The sequence below is a fragment of the Erpetoichthys calabaricus genome, chromosome 1 (assembly GCF_900747795.2).
Source record: "Erpetoichthys calabaricus chromosome 1, fErpCal1.3, whole genome shotgun sequence".
Classification (NCBI taxonomy): Eukaryota; Metazoa; Chordata; class Cladistia; order Polypteriformes; family Polypteridae; genus Erpetoichthys; species Erpetoichthys calabaricus.
The window spans coordinates 255,337,128-255,352,409 of record NC_041394.2 but is presented as its reverse complement, the minus strand read 5'-3'; the positions used below and the strand labels follow the sequence as shown (position 1 = coordinate 255,352,409).

At 36.4% G+C, this 15,282-nt stretch overlaps 1 protein-coding gene across 1 annotated transcript in view; it reads left to right on the top strand.

Moving 5' to 3' along the window:
- The first annotated feature begins 600 nt into the window (after window positions 1-600).
- Window positions 601-15,282, top strand: part of podxl (podocalyxin-like) — a 93,452-nt gene continuing 78,770 nt past the window's right edge. Inside the window, exon 1 of the mRNA XM_028814348.2 lies at window positions 601-944. Coding sequence (XP_028670181.2) covers window positions 908-944 — 37 coding nt within the window. The 5' untranslated portion in view covers window positions 601-907. The remainder of the gene's footprint in view (window positions 945-15,282) is intronic.

Here is a 15,282-nt window from a genome sequence, read left to right as displayed (position 1 = left end):
CATACAAAAGCTTGAGGTCAGCTGGCTGCCCTGAACCCTAACCACAGTGTGTGTGTCACTGCCAGAAACTACCCATCAAATCCACTTTATTGCGATGAACCTTCTCTGATTTACAAATCAAAGCATCCTCCTGAATGTTGAGATAAACGTACAAAGTGGCAGTTACTCACATCATTAACTTTACAATGGGTTTGGAACATGTTGCTGTAACAGCCCATTCATTTCATAAGCCAGGAAAACAAAGGTGAAATTTTGGGTCCTGAATGAACGATGTCTTTAAAATTGCACTAGCCGTTATAACAGTTACTTTCCTTTTATGAACAACTTAATCGTATGCTATAGAAGCAGGCTGCAGCTTCCTTTAATAGAGTCTCCCTCCTTCCTTAACATCACAATACCACGACGACGACGTTATATTAGATATTGTTAATGCGAGTTATTTCCTCCTCATTGTTCTGCTAGTGATTTACACCCAGCGATTCTATTGGATCCATGTCGAGATTTACAATGGTGCTACTTTCCAGTGAAAATTCGTTCATAAGTGGGCTGAGCCGCAGAAAAGTTGGAGGCCGGATTTGCGGAGCAGACACACACACACGTGCGCGCGCGCGCGCACACACACACACACAAACACACACTCACCCTAGAAGATTAAGGGCAAATAAAGAAGCGGCCGAACGCAGTCACATTGTGGGGTCCAAACAAAAGAAGAGGAAAATCCTGGTTGCAACGTAACGTTGACGAAACACGGTGAAACGCTGCCCATCTGTCGTCTAGCAGCATCAACTCAAGTCGCCTCAGGTTCTGCTCACGTGCGGGCGGGCAGGCGGGCAAGCAGCTCGACTCCACCACCGAAGCACTTGGCACCCGCATCTCAGCCACCAGTGACCATCTGGGAATAAACACCATGCGCGCCCTACTTTTATTCGCTGCTGCTTTTGTCGGTAAGCTTGCAGTTCTTACTTTGTTTTCATTTTCATAAACAATGGAATGTACCAAAAGTGCTGGAACATTGTTGAGGGATTACACGTTAGTACAAGTGACGCTCTGGATTATCTTCACTTGCAAACTTTTTCAAGTGTGTATGCGCCATTACATCACCTTTTTTTTTTAGCGAGTGCCTGCTTTGTGGCAGCATCTGCTGTGCCTTCCATTATTTCTTCGGAAACAATAGCCGGACATAAAACGCCGCCCAGCAGTTTTTAACGTTGTCCGCTTACAATTGTACATGCAGTAAATAGTGACCGTAAACAAATGTGCGCTCAGAGATAACCGCTAGGCGCCGGAGCGCTTTGTTGCCAAAGATACCGTTAGCTGGGTGCACAAGGATGGGCGCTGCTGTGCATTCTGAATGATTGTTCTGTTTTGGTTAAACGGCATGTTGATAATGTCAAGAATTTTTAGTAGAAATGAAGGATGTCGGATGTCAGATGAGAACCGTGAACAAGCAGCAGGTGTTTCAGGAAGCGTGTTTGGTCTTCTTCTTTGAATTTGTACATCTTACTGACCTGTAAACTTGGAAGCCTTAAATACTTGGTTGTTTTTATTCGCAAGTATGACTTGCTTAGATTGTGTGATCTGTGTACACCGTAGCCTTGTTGTATATAACTTGAAATGCTGCAGTGATTGTTTTAGATATTTAAATGTGCAGCATGATATGATTTTAATATGAAAGAAACCAGTGCAGCTCCGAAGTCGCTAGCACCATTGCCTCTTAGTAGACTAAGGTTTAATTTTCAACCGTGTCGCACTGTCAGTTCACAATATCTCTCAAAGTTTCTGTGTGTGTGATTAGTTTTATTTAGTTGTGTCCCGTACGTGTCTTGTTTCACCCACGCACGTTTTCTTGCTAAAATGTGCACGAATCCAGTGTATGGATGCAGCAGAGCTCAAGACGCATTTCTATTAGAAGTTACCCAAAGTTCCGACCATAGGGCGTTGGTCCGACGGTTTGTGAAGTCGCAATCGGAATATTCTCCTACCTCTTCTCAGTAACTTTTTCAGCTTAGTCCCCATTGTCGAATTCAGAAAATGAATAGGATATTTTTTTACTAATTAGGAAAGGCTATTCAAACAAAACAATACAATACAAATTTGTTTTATAGACCAAAGTTTTGCTTTTGATGTCTCACAAGAATGGCTTTCTTAGAAGAGGAATATCACAAAGTGACTAGGAAAATTTGCCTTTCTAATCATTTACAGTATATACTTGCATCATTTGGCATATTATATATTATTCCTTGCAGCATTATGTTTAGAACAATAGCTTAACTGAATAAATCAAACACTTTTGCCCTTTTTTTCAAATTTGGATTTATCATGTTTGAAAATTGATAATGTAGATGAACTGTTTTGTTTTTCACATCTCACAGGAGTTAGCTGCTATTACAGTACTTAGTTTCAGAAGAACGTTAGAAAGAAGAACTGCTGGTGGTGGCAATTCGTCAAGAATTGACTGCAGGCTCTTGCGCCAAGAAATTTCTCAATATTTATCCAGTTGTATTAATTTATGGAAAATATTTAGTTCAATATTCAGGTCCTCATATCTAGTATTATTCTACTGTGTACCTACCTGCCTGCATTGTATTTTTCTGGGGAAACTAACAAGCTTCTCCATTTTCTTCCATTTTATTAAAATCCACTACTTAATGAAGAACACACATACAGGTAGAAATATCAAAAAGAAGCAAATTGTCTGTTGTCTCACTTGTTATTTGCAATTCATGATTATCTGCTTTATAGACAGTGAAATCAAACGAGACAAAGCTTAAATTGACAACAGACAAATACATCAAAGGGAAGCATAGAAGAAAATTAAGAAACGCCTGTGCCCTAAAAGCCTTGACAGCAGTAGGTATCTACGTTTATTTCAAAGGGAAGTGAAAGTCAAAATATTATTTAAGGATATGTTTGGTATTGTTTTCACAGTCAAAATACAGTTGTCTTTTTGGCCCATGTATTTGGCTTGCTATGTGAAACCGTGTTTAGTAATTTTATACAAAAGAGCGGTTTGTAATTATGTGCAGCACAAAAGTGAAATAAAGTTATAAAACTTACAAAATATTTTTACTTAGTGTGTCATTTTCAGGAAAATATTACTTTTGTGAGATAACATTTTCCTTCCTTTACTATAAATAGTATATGAAAACCTTTCTTTTACAGCTTAGTTACATGGTAGATGTCTCTTTAAAACCTGAAGAGCATAGTTACATAGCAGCTGGACAAATTGGAGTGTACTTTTTTTGTGCATGTCATATTTTATTTTTTTTAGTTTTTACACAGATGTACAAGTGCTTATTCCAGCTACTCAAAAAAAAAATTCTACCAGAATGTTGCTTCCATGCCTGCAATCCGTAGTGTTATGATTGTGTGTTTTTGTCCAGAGGTTGACAGGTAGTCTAGGATCTGCTATTCATCTCTGAAATTTAGGAAAACATATATATATATATATATATATATATATAATTATTTGTGTGTGTGTTCTTAAACATCTGAGGAGTGAGACTATGATTTTGGTTGTTCTACTTTGGACTTGAACTCCTCAGTTACTAGCTGCAAAAGTGACACAAACTTAAAAGAAGTGCAGATGTAAAAATATGGGCAGGCAGTAATTTAATGTGTTTGCAGAAGTTAGTTACATGTAAGTCACTCGTATTTCCAGTCATAGCTAAAGAGATGACCTATCAAAAAATTAACTGTTCAGGCTTCTGGCTGAATGTTTGCATCTTACGAATGGCTTACTTCACTTGAGTATTGTTGTTTGTTCTATGCACCACCAGTTTAAAACTTGCATTTTGTGTATCACCTGTTAATAATGCTTAGTGATGTTTTGGGCAATACTTTGGAGAATTGGCTACACAGTGCATCTATTAGTTGCAGTGCAACGTAATAAGTGTTTATCAAAGGATGTGTTCTTAATGAGACTTAATGAGATTTACAAAGAAGTAATAAATAGGCTATGCATTACTTTTTGCAGTGATGTCTAATTAATACTAATGGAAACAGGACTTTTGTTCAGAATGTGGTTTGTAGAATATTATACAGTAATATGGTCTAAGTAACTCCTAAAAACCTGAGTAGAAACAGTATAGAAGCAAATAAAATATGCTGAATAAGTCATTAACTAATGCTTTTATGTATTTTTGTAAAAAGATAAATAACCTGCACTTCACAGTTTGAGATGCAAAAAGGCACTTTACTTAAATAGCCACTTTGGAGTGGTCCAGATGGGGTTTATATTTGACATATGACTTTCATAGTCCAAACAACAGTGTACGTTTTGCAGCTCCTTAATTAATGATCTGTAAGTCTGAATAAAGCCAGAGGGAACTAAACAAATTTCACAAAAAAGCCATCAAATTATACATCCATCCATAGCTGCAGGTAACATGGCCTTTTTCAAGCATACTTCTGTTACATAAAAATGCTACCCATGTTTGCTGTGATGAGCTGAGAGGACAAGAAGTATCTTTCATTAGATTAAGACAGTGCTAAAGACCTGTGATAAAATTAACTATTTCCAGCTTTGTTCTGTTTTCATAAATACGCATCTGAAATGAAGAAGACTTGTTTTCTGAAAGCATGTTTTTCCTCTTTGAAGTACAGATGTTCTGCAAGTTTTAAAGACACTTTTTCACTTTTTAGGCTGATACCGAGTTGCAAAGACAGGTTTAAATGTTCAAAGGGTCACTAATGTTTGGTGATGGAGTCAAACATTCACTATCAAGCTCATATTCTTACTGTAAAATGTTCAAAACATCAAGAAAAGCTGATTCTAGCATTCTCTGTGTGTGTCTGTGGAAAGTCAAAGTTGATTTTCATATATTGAAATTTTCTTTGGAAAATTATGTACATTTTTTACATTGTATAGGGCACCTGGAAGACTACATCCAGTAAGGGTAGAATATTTTAGAAAAAGCGATTTCCAAGATATCCACCCTAAGCACTGACGCCTTTGTACAATGATAACTTCCTAAAAGACTGACCTGTCTTCTTCAAAAAAGTTATATCACGTTTTTCTTGTTAGGGGCTTATTGCTTTTGATCCAGCACTTACATTTTCTTTGGCTGATCCAAGGTGACTTACAACATTTGAGATACAGTTCGTTACATTGCTTTGGTTTTTCCTGGAGCACAGGCTGGTGAAGTGACTTACTCATGGTCACATAGTGTCAGTAGCAGGATTTGAACCCACACTCTCAGGGTTTGAGAGCCTTAACCACTATGCCAAACTGCCTTTAACTGACTTATATGGTTCAAAAACAGTTATCCAGCGATAATTGTTATAGAAACTGTAATTTAATCAGGATCTTTAAAGTCTGCTCTGTTGAGTCATGGAACCAGGCCTACTCATTTCCTAATTTTTTTGCATGAGTAGATTTTGAGATTAATACTTTATTTTAGTATATATGAACACACGCACACTCAAAGAAATTTATGAGTGAAAATAACTGACAGTTTGTTTGCTCTACCAGAGCATATTCTGGATGATCTGTAAAGTTTGATATGAACAGAGGAATAACACCAACCCTGTACCAATCTGTCTGTCTGTGCAGCTTGTTTACTTTATGTGACTCAAAGTGTTTATTTTCAAATGAAATATTTGTTCTTTTGATGCAATTTCCTGTTCATTTTGTTCTACATTAATTTGTGTACATAATGAATATTATATAACTTAATATACTTGATTCTATGTTATTGTAAAGTACAATCTTTTTTATTGAATTGTAAAATCTTCTAAAGTGTAATTTACAAGGAAATACTGAATGGACCATCCATGTCTTGTTCTAGGGAGTGCATTGTTGTTTTTTTTCTTTATAAAATGACTAAATACTGCTTTACTTAACACAGCAAGTCTCAGGTGTTAATGCAAGCAATATTAATCACTAACACCAACTTCAAAAATACAGTTTTAACATGTCATAAGTTAATTAAGTACTAGACATTTCATGGAGTTACTGCTTAAGGAGGTGCCCTTGGTATTTAGAGTGCTGCCTTTGTGGGAGTACCGCTTTTTCCAAAGATAAAGCATCTGCTTTATGGAATGTGGAGCTGCATTATTCATTCTGGGTCAACGTGCAGTATGTTTAGTACTGATGAAGACAAGGAATATACGCAGAACCAAAACTTTTTATTAAAAATAGACTTGATTTGAAAGTAACTATAATATCACAGATAGCTATGATGTTAATGGGAAATAAATTCAACTATAAACTCATTTGTCTATTTTCTGGACTTCATGGAGCCACAACCTACTTTAACAACAACCAGTGAATGGAGAGAGAAAGACCAAGGTACACTCTTATGGTGGATCATTTTGGAGTCATCAATCAACTTTACAGTATGTCATTGGAAAACTTGAAGAATGCAAGTGGCCCTGTAAGAAATTCACACAAACATACTGTAAGTGTGCGAACTCATCACAGAAGACATCATAGCTGGGACTTGAAGGGTTTAAGCACTGGAAGACAATAAAACAAATTAACATTCTATTAATTTACTGGTATTAAATATTTAAAATATACTACCACATTTTCAGACCTGTGTAATAACCATCTACGACTCCTTCATGCTTGTCCATTGCAGATCCGCCTCACATACAAAATTATGTCCAATCTGGAATTACCAGTGAACCTAAATGCATGTTTTTGAAATGTGAGGAAAACCAAAGTATCAGGGTCAAATCCTCACAGATTCCTTGGGGAGATTGTGCGATTTCCACACAGACATTGGCTGAGCATAAGTTAAGAAGCCAACTCACTGGATCCATGTCGCAGCAGTGCTAACTAGTATGCTATTGAGATGTCCTCAATAAACTTTGTCATCTGACTTGGTAAGTCCAATCTAAGCCAAACCATGCATGATCTAAACCATCTTCTGATGTCACTCAAATTCACAAGAAACATAACATATATGTTATATATATTAATCAATCTGTCAGTTAACAAAACTGTCTTAGTTTTCTCTTGTTCTGGAAATGTATTAGTATTAACATAAGTTAAATCACTATATTAAGTAAGTGTCAGCAAGCAGATGATCTAAGGACAAAGACCCACCGTGACATTTAATTTTGAAACTATTTTAGAACTATCACCCTTCAGCTTCAAGTTTCTCAAAATGTAAACAGCTGGACATCAGAACTTCACATACTGTAAGTAGCAAACAGAATCAGATTTATGTTAATAAACTGTTTAAAAGTTATATGTTAGCCAATCCATACCATCTCTAAAAGAATCCATCGAATATAATACTGTAGAGTAGTACAGCTGAACCAATGGTCAATAATATCGTCTGGGCACATAATTAATATAAATAAACTTCGTCCATTGGCTCCAAACATTTACAGAAATTTCCTCAAGTTGCCAAATTACAGCTGTCACTTCTTTTTTGTTTTAAATCTTGCACACTTCACAAGAAAGCTGTCGAACATCAATATTCTGAGCAGGGGGCATGTAGGATTCAAGACTTTAGCTAGTTTAGCAATAGTAAGCTGTAGCTGAGAGAAGGCCACCAGTTCAGTGCTTCACGCACAAAGTTAGAATGGGAACTGATTTCTCTCTCTCTCTCTTTATAGTACTGTTTTAGGTACAGTAGCTCACTGTCCTTAAAATGATCACTCACTGTGGCAGTACAAGTTGAAAATCTTTTGAGTCTTTGACTGGTTTGCCCATTTTAAAGGGCCCCCTGAAGCCTCTCATTTGAAGCCTCTCATACTGACTGATCCCCTGGCTATTGCAGCTTGTCAGCAGTGTTACAATATTTTTCATTTACCATCCATTTTCCAACTCGCTTATCCTGGGCAGGGTCGCGGGGCATCTGGAGACTATCCTTGTAGTGTTATATTTTACATAACCTACAGTATCTAGTGAGATTTGGGCACTGTACAATGCCATTTGAGGCATGGTGGTGCTTGTTTGGTCATAGTGCTTGTAGTGGGCTGGTAATAGCGGTGCTCAGTGCTTCATGGGGATCCTCCCTCCCTTTGATAGCATATACTAATATATTTGTGCACTCATCTACATGGGGGAGCCTTCTGCCCCATAGTGTAAAAGTAGTAATAAATTGGGAGGTTCCACTTCAAGCTCTGCTTGCTGGCAAATAGGAATGTAATTGTACTGTGTGCACTAGATAATCAATCTGATATAAAATGATTACCCTATATATGAAAGCAGTGCCTTACAATTTCTTAAAGCCCAGTGCCATTATCCTTCTGTACACGCATCATATATTGCAAGCTCGCAAAACCAATCAACACTCAGCATTATGCACTTTTTGCAGTATGTCATTTGCATGCATGATAAAAAGGGCAAAATATGTGCTATAGCCAAGCTACGATGAAACAATGAAGTACGATTTTTTTTCTATAACGTATGCTGAGTTGCATTTTTTGTTCAAAGTCTGGTAGAAAGAAGAACAACTTGCGTTTGAGTTAGTAAAAGAAATTAGTACTACAACTTCTAGTTTCCTGTTGGTGTCGGTAAACATTTATTCATTTCCATTTTATGAGCTAGATCTAATTTTAGAAATTTGTACCAATTTGGCATTATGATTTGTAGCAATTTAAATGAACTTTGAACAAATCACTGTTTAATCATCACAATAAAATTACCAAATACCGGTATGTGTACTGAGTTGCAGAAATTTGTGAGACAAGAAAATGAACTCCTGTGTCCTGAGCTAAAATGCCAGCACATAGTTCTACCACCACCCCATGTAGATGCTTTCCATGATAAATGGGTAGAGCAGAAATTACTAAAAATTCACAAGCATCTCTCCAAACACCAACCATGTGATGGTATCAAACATTGTCAATGTTTTGCATTGACAATGCAAACATTTAAAACATCAGGAGCAGATTATAAAGAACACTGACAGCCATGTGGACATTGTATGTATAATTTGTTTTATTTTTTTACATAGAAGAAAGAAATGTACAATGTGCCCAATGTTACACAATACTTAATATAAAATGTACTTGATTTTGGACAAGTCCATTCAGTTTAAAAAGGTAAGTCAATACAATAGTGGTTTATTGTTGTCAGCCCTTATATATAACAAAGATAAGACTTATTAATCAGTTACAATGAAATTAGTTTGTACAGCAAATAAAGTGAATATTCTTTTCTACTGTAGACATGGTTTATGGTTTTATCAACACTGTGTGGCTAACAAGTTTTTTGAGAAAGGCAATAGTGGTATCTGAATAGTACAGAAGAGATGTAGGCCCAGTAGGGTCCAGAGAGTTATCCACACATGTAAGCATCGAAGACCTCTGCACACCAGTGTGGGTAGGTAGGGTCTGCCAAGGGCTGGAATTCCTTGTTGTGACAAAAGGTGTTTCTGAAGTAAACACCATTGTAATACTATAATGAGAGAGAGAGAATTTTGGAAACATTGGTAGGAAACTCAAACATCTCCTTTTACCTGACAAGAGGCAACAGAGTTATCTCTACCTAGGAAAAGGCAAGATCCTGTTACGATAGAGAGAGAAGAAAGAGAGCGAGCAAGAGAGACCTAAAAGAGCAAAGATTTGACCCTTTAAGGATTGGGATACATATAATGACACAACAAAAAACAAAGTAGTAATACATTGAATGTTCTTAACCATAGCTCAAAATGTTAGTGGAGTGCTATTGAGCAGGAGCTTTATCTCACTCTAATGCAGGTTCAAAAATGAACAGCCACTTATTGCAGGTGGACAGTATGTAAAGTGGGCCCATCTGAAAGGGAGGGACTTCCAGGTCTGGAAGAGAAGTGAGGTTAGACATCTTCTGTGGTTTGCCCATCAATACTTCGCAGGAAAAGAGAGAAGCAGTTAGCAACAGCTCCCACTCTTGTCCCAGGGTGGCACTGCTTACCATGCCAGAACCTTGAAAGTATTCACTAAGCTCACATGCATGACACCAGTTAATCTGTGATGTCTCTAGTCTTACACACTGGAACAATCCCAACTGTAAGGATTTATTTTTATCATAAACATGAAATAAATAACTACATTAACATTAATTTTTGTGGTACCTTAAAGCATAAAAATTTAGGAATTAACTGTAGGTACATTGGGAATAACATAACATTCTGAAACATGAAATTCATAAAAGCCAGATAATCTTAACTTTTATGTGGTTCAAGCAATAGTTTTCCTGTGTTCAATTAGATATTTTTTGTACTGTTTATTGATTAGGTAGAATTAAATGGTGCAGGTATTAATGATTAATTTCTCTATAATGTTTTATTTATCCCCATAAATGAAGAATGTGCTAAGGCATAGGGATGCTGATAATCTGTATTCAAAAACTACAGCTGTTTAGCACAAAGTCTGTCTGACTTTTAGTAAAGAAGATCTTATTGAATGTTCTCCTTGCACTTGCTTTCTTGTACAAATGTATTGTATTTGCAAGAATATCTGGATTGTCCATCCGTCCATTTTCCAACCCGCTGAATCCAGGGTCACGGGGCAGCCAACACAGGGCACAAGGCAGGAACCAATCCCAGGCAGGGTGCCAACCTACCACAGGACACACACACACACACACTAAGGCCAATTTAGAATCGCCAATCCACCTAACCTGCATGTCTTTGGACTGTGGGATTAAACCAGAGTGCCCAGAGGAAACCCACGCAGACACAGGGAGAACATGCAAACTCCACACAGGGAAGACCAGGGAAGTGAACCCAGGTCTCCTAACTGCAAGGCAGCAACGCTACCACTGCGCCACCGTGCCGCCCTATTTGGATTGTTAACTCTTAATTACAGTGCTACAGAAGCAAGTTTAACTTTGCTTTACAAACTTCCTTTTTACAGACACCAACCAAAATCTCTCTAAATCCATTAAACAGTTTGTTGCAAAAATCAGGGGACCATCATCTCATTGCAATGTTAACAGCATTGATTAGGATAAAGCAAAAATGTTAGCTTATAGATTGTCTATTTCAGGATGTTTATTTTTATTGAAGAAGATTTTATTAGATACTGACATTCTGTTTGTAAGATTATGCTTTTATTGCTAAACCTTATTTATTACCACATATTCCCTGTGTGGCAATTCACCCATGTTTGTGTGAAAAGGAATTAACAACATCCATCCGTATCCTGTGGGATTGCCATAGTTAGCATAAATGATTTTTAGTTAATTATATCATTTGTAAGCACATGATATAAACCAGAGATAATTCTTATATGATATTAACAAAACAAACAAGTCTTTTCTGTAAATATTTCTCTTATTATTAGTTTTTAAATACTTATTGTGTTTCTTTTTTAGGTCTGTGTGTAATATACATAACTTGATGTATTACTGCCACAATTATTTTGTAAATGTCTAACGATTAGATAATTTAACAGATTATTCGATTAATCTAAGAACCATTTTTGCCTAAATAATTCTAGTAGGTATATTAATGTGTGCTGCTTTTGATAATTTATTGAATTATTTTTATATATAAAATTTGAAAACATCAGCCTATGAAAAAACTCTAAAACAACTCCAAATAGAAGACAAACAAGACAACAATTTTTATAATATCAAAACAATCTTAATATGATGTTATTGTTCAGATTTTATATAGTTTTGGTTCTAAATAGAACATTTATTTGCAAGGGAAAGTGCAATGTATAATTATAAAGATATGTATATCTTTTCACAATTTAGAGAATTTTTGAAGAATCTATTTGGGAGAATATTATTACTGAGGGTGTCAGATTACACATGTGTATGAATATTAAAGTCACTCTTTAAGATTACTTTATCATTAGATTAGAAAATAGACATCTTTGTTGTCATAAACACCGCGAGAGCATAAAGAAATTCTTGTGCCACAGTCACAGTGATGATGATATATAAATATTGTAAAAAAATAAGGGCAGAAGAAGATAAATAAAAAAATAAACACAGTAAATAAGAGCAAATAATTTAAAAAAATGTATTGTACAGTACAATTATACATAAACCAGAAGGTGGGTACATAACAATGTACAGGGCAGGTAGTATCAGGTTACTGGTAGTTCAGTGACCTTATAGCATGGGAGAAGAAGCTTTTCCTGAAGTGGGTGAAGTGAATGGTGAGACGCTGGTAGAGCGTTCCGGAAGATGGAAGTGAAAACATGGAATGAGCTGGGTGGCTATCATCGGAGATGATGGATTCAGCTCTGCTTATACCTGTAGTGGAATAGATTGCATGAAGCTGTGGAAGGTCAACCCCAAGGGTAATTTAGAAAGTGGAATCTAGATTCAATTAATGTTTTTGAGAACAAGGAAACACCACACTGGTTGTGCCAGCTACAGGTGTAGCAATTAAAAATTCAGACTTTTTTGGTTATGTCTGTATCCATGACTAGTCAAAAATGTTTTTTGTGATCATTTATTTTTAATTCAGTAAGAAAAATCAACCATCAACAATCATACAGTAGGGAATGACAACCCCAAAGCGGTGCCTACCCTGTTTAAGGGATCTTTAAATTTACTGATGATTTTTTAGATCGGTAACAGATTCCTGACAAACATAGTAAATTCAAGTGGAGAGTGAAGAATCAGAAAAGGGAGGAATTAAGGATTAAGATTATTAGTACAACATGGACCCACCATCAACCAGTTACCAATTAAATGCTTAGCATCTTGTGATTTCTCTGTATTGGAGCCAGATGATCCATTGCTTCTGAAAGTTTAAGTGAGATTAGATTAAAGAAAGAGAATTTTGAGAAGTTTACAGAGTGGGGATCAGGAGATTTCAAGCAAGACAGTAAGATGTTTTACAGAGGTAGTACCCAGACAGAAAACCCTCTGCTGTATAAAAGACGGGGTAAGAGAAAAGAGGTCCAGGAGAAGAAATATATGAGGCAAGAAAGAAAGATTAACAGAGTGGACAGACAATTAGAAACATAATTTCATAAAATAAACAATGGAGAAAAGTGCCAGGAACATTTTAAAGATACAAGTGACAGATGGGATCAGTGGCCAAATGTATATCATAAAGTTTACCAGGGGTGAGGTACAGGCAATTTACAAATTTAAACTGGATATGCTGGTTTTTAGGCATATTTGCATGTAATCTGCAAAGCACCTATTGCGATAGCCATATCCGTCTGTCTGTCTGTCCACATGAAACAACTCGATGAAAATGTTTTTTTTTTCCCCCAAGGAATTTTGTTAAAACAATTAAATTCTTGTTGAGATATCTTGAACAGATTGCATAGTACCCAGTTTTAAAAGTTTAGTATCTCCCATTGAAAAGCATTAAGAATTTGCAAACTTGTCTAACTTAAAATGGAAAAATGTTCAGTGAGACTTCAGCTATGAATTAGTTCACTGTTTCAATTTTACCGTGAGAGTGGTTACACCAAATTGTATACTTTCCTCTTTTTCACCTTTGATAGATGCTTCTGACAGGATATCAACACAAGTTAATGAAAATCCAGCAAACTGCGTGCATGGGTTAGAAGTTTCTCTAACCGCTGGCTTCTAGCTGTGTGCATGGGATTGCAATCCTCTTATCAGCAAGTCCTGCAAGATGTGAGCAGAAACTGCTGCATGCATCTTCCTCCTCCCAGTGCTTTAATTAGTAACTAATAAGTTAAAGATCTTACTAGTCATAAAAGTATAAAATGCAAGCAAGGAAAACAACAAGTTATCTACATATGAATGATGTATGCTGTAGTATGTAAGCCATTGTGCACAGAGCAAATAAGTATTTAGTCAGTACTGTTTACCTTACAGTAAGCCAAACTCACAGCTGCACATTATAATGATTCAGTGTTCACTATAATATACAAGGGTGGCCAGACGTCTAGGTGACATGGACAGTCCTAATTTTCAGGCAGTGCATACTGATTAGTAACTGAATGTCTTAACACATTGACTGTTGTACCATTTATTACCAGGAAGCTGCAGTATAAGTGTGTGCATATATGATAAATAATGGGCTTAATCAAAATTCATGAGAAATGTAAAAAAATGTTTTAGAAATCAACGGTTTTGTTATAAACACTAACTCTGTGAAAATATAAAGAAACTGTTACTGTATTTTAATCAGCAACATGACTAAAAGTCTGCATTTGACTGAGAGAACTTGAAGCATTGTGCTGTCCATACTTGTTACGCACAACATATTTGGTAGCTGGTGACTGTTCACACGTATTGGGAGGCAGAATGTCCATGCAGTGGTGTTCTGACAGTCAGGACAAGTCAAGTGCTTATGATGAAGAAATGTGACAATATAACTATGAAACTGACTATTTATGGCACTATTTTCAACAAGCTGTTTGCCACCAAAAAATGTTTACAGTTATCCATTGGATAGCAACACTGTAGTAGGTAACAGAAACGCAGCAGCAAAGTTCGGCAAAAAGCTGTCTGTGTCTACAGTATAGTGAGTGTATACTGATATAAGACACTTCTTTTATATGTCACGTTTTGACAGGCTTAACTTGTATCTTGCATTTAGGACAGAGCTTACAAAACCTCTAGGAGGACCCTCCATACACCAGATCCCAGTTCGATATAATACACCAATAATAATATGGTCAAAACTCCTTAAAAAGATTAGCTTATTTAATGAAGCTTAATTAGCTTAACAATCAAGAAGCAAGCAAAAGCAGACAGTACTTTCATTTATTTGTTTCCACTTCAGGCATTGTGTGCAATCATATATGCATTTCTGAAACTATTTTTTTTTGTTTCCCTGTCCCAAACCCTCAGTGTTGATGATGAGGTAAAGCAGGCATTAAACGAATGAGGATGGACTTGATGCATGGACATACTTGCTACACAGGTGTCCTGGTTTGGGACTTTGAAAATTTGGTCACCATTTAATTTACCATTAGAGTGCCACATTCACCTGATACCTATAATGGTCCATGGCTGTCTGTCCCAAGTTTTCCTTTCATTTCTGTTTTTCCCTAACATTTATAATAACTAAATAGCTTTGCAGGTTCCATTTCATTACTACAGCCAGACATACTCACCAAAATAAAGAATTAATTACAAATGGTATTTGTTTATTTATTTATTTTATGTTAATTGCCAAATGCAAATTGTCACTGTGTGTGAATATGTGGTGTGTGTGTATTTTTGTTTGTGTGAGAGTGGTCCTTGTGATTGACTGGAGTACTGTGCAGGTCTGTTTTCAGCCTTTTGCCCAATCCTGGTGAGGTAACCTTTGCCCCCAACAACCCAGAAATAGACTGAGAAGGTTGCAGAACCTACCTCCTGAACTCAGTCCATTGAAGGCTACAGTATCTGCACATCCCTACAACGCACCTGAATGTTATGCTATGTGTACATTTTGTAAC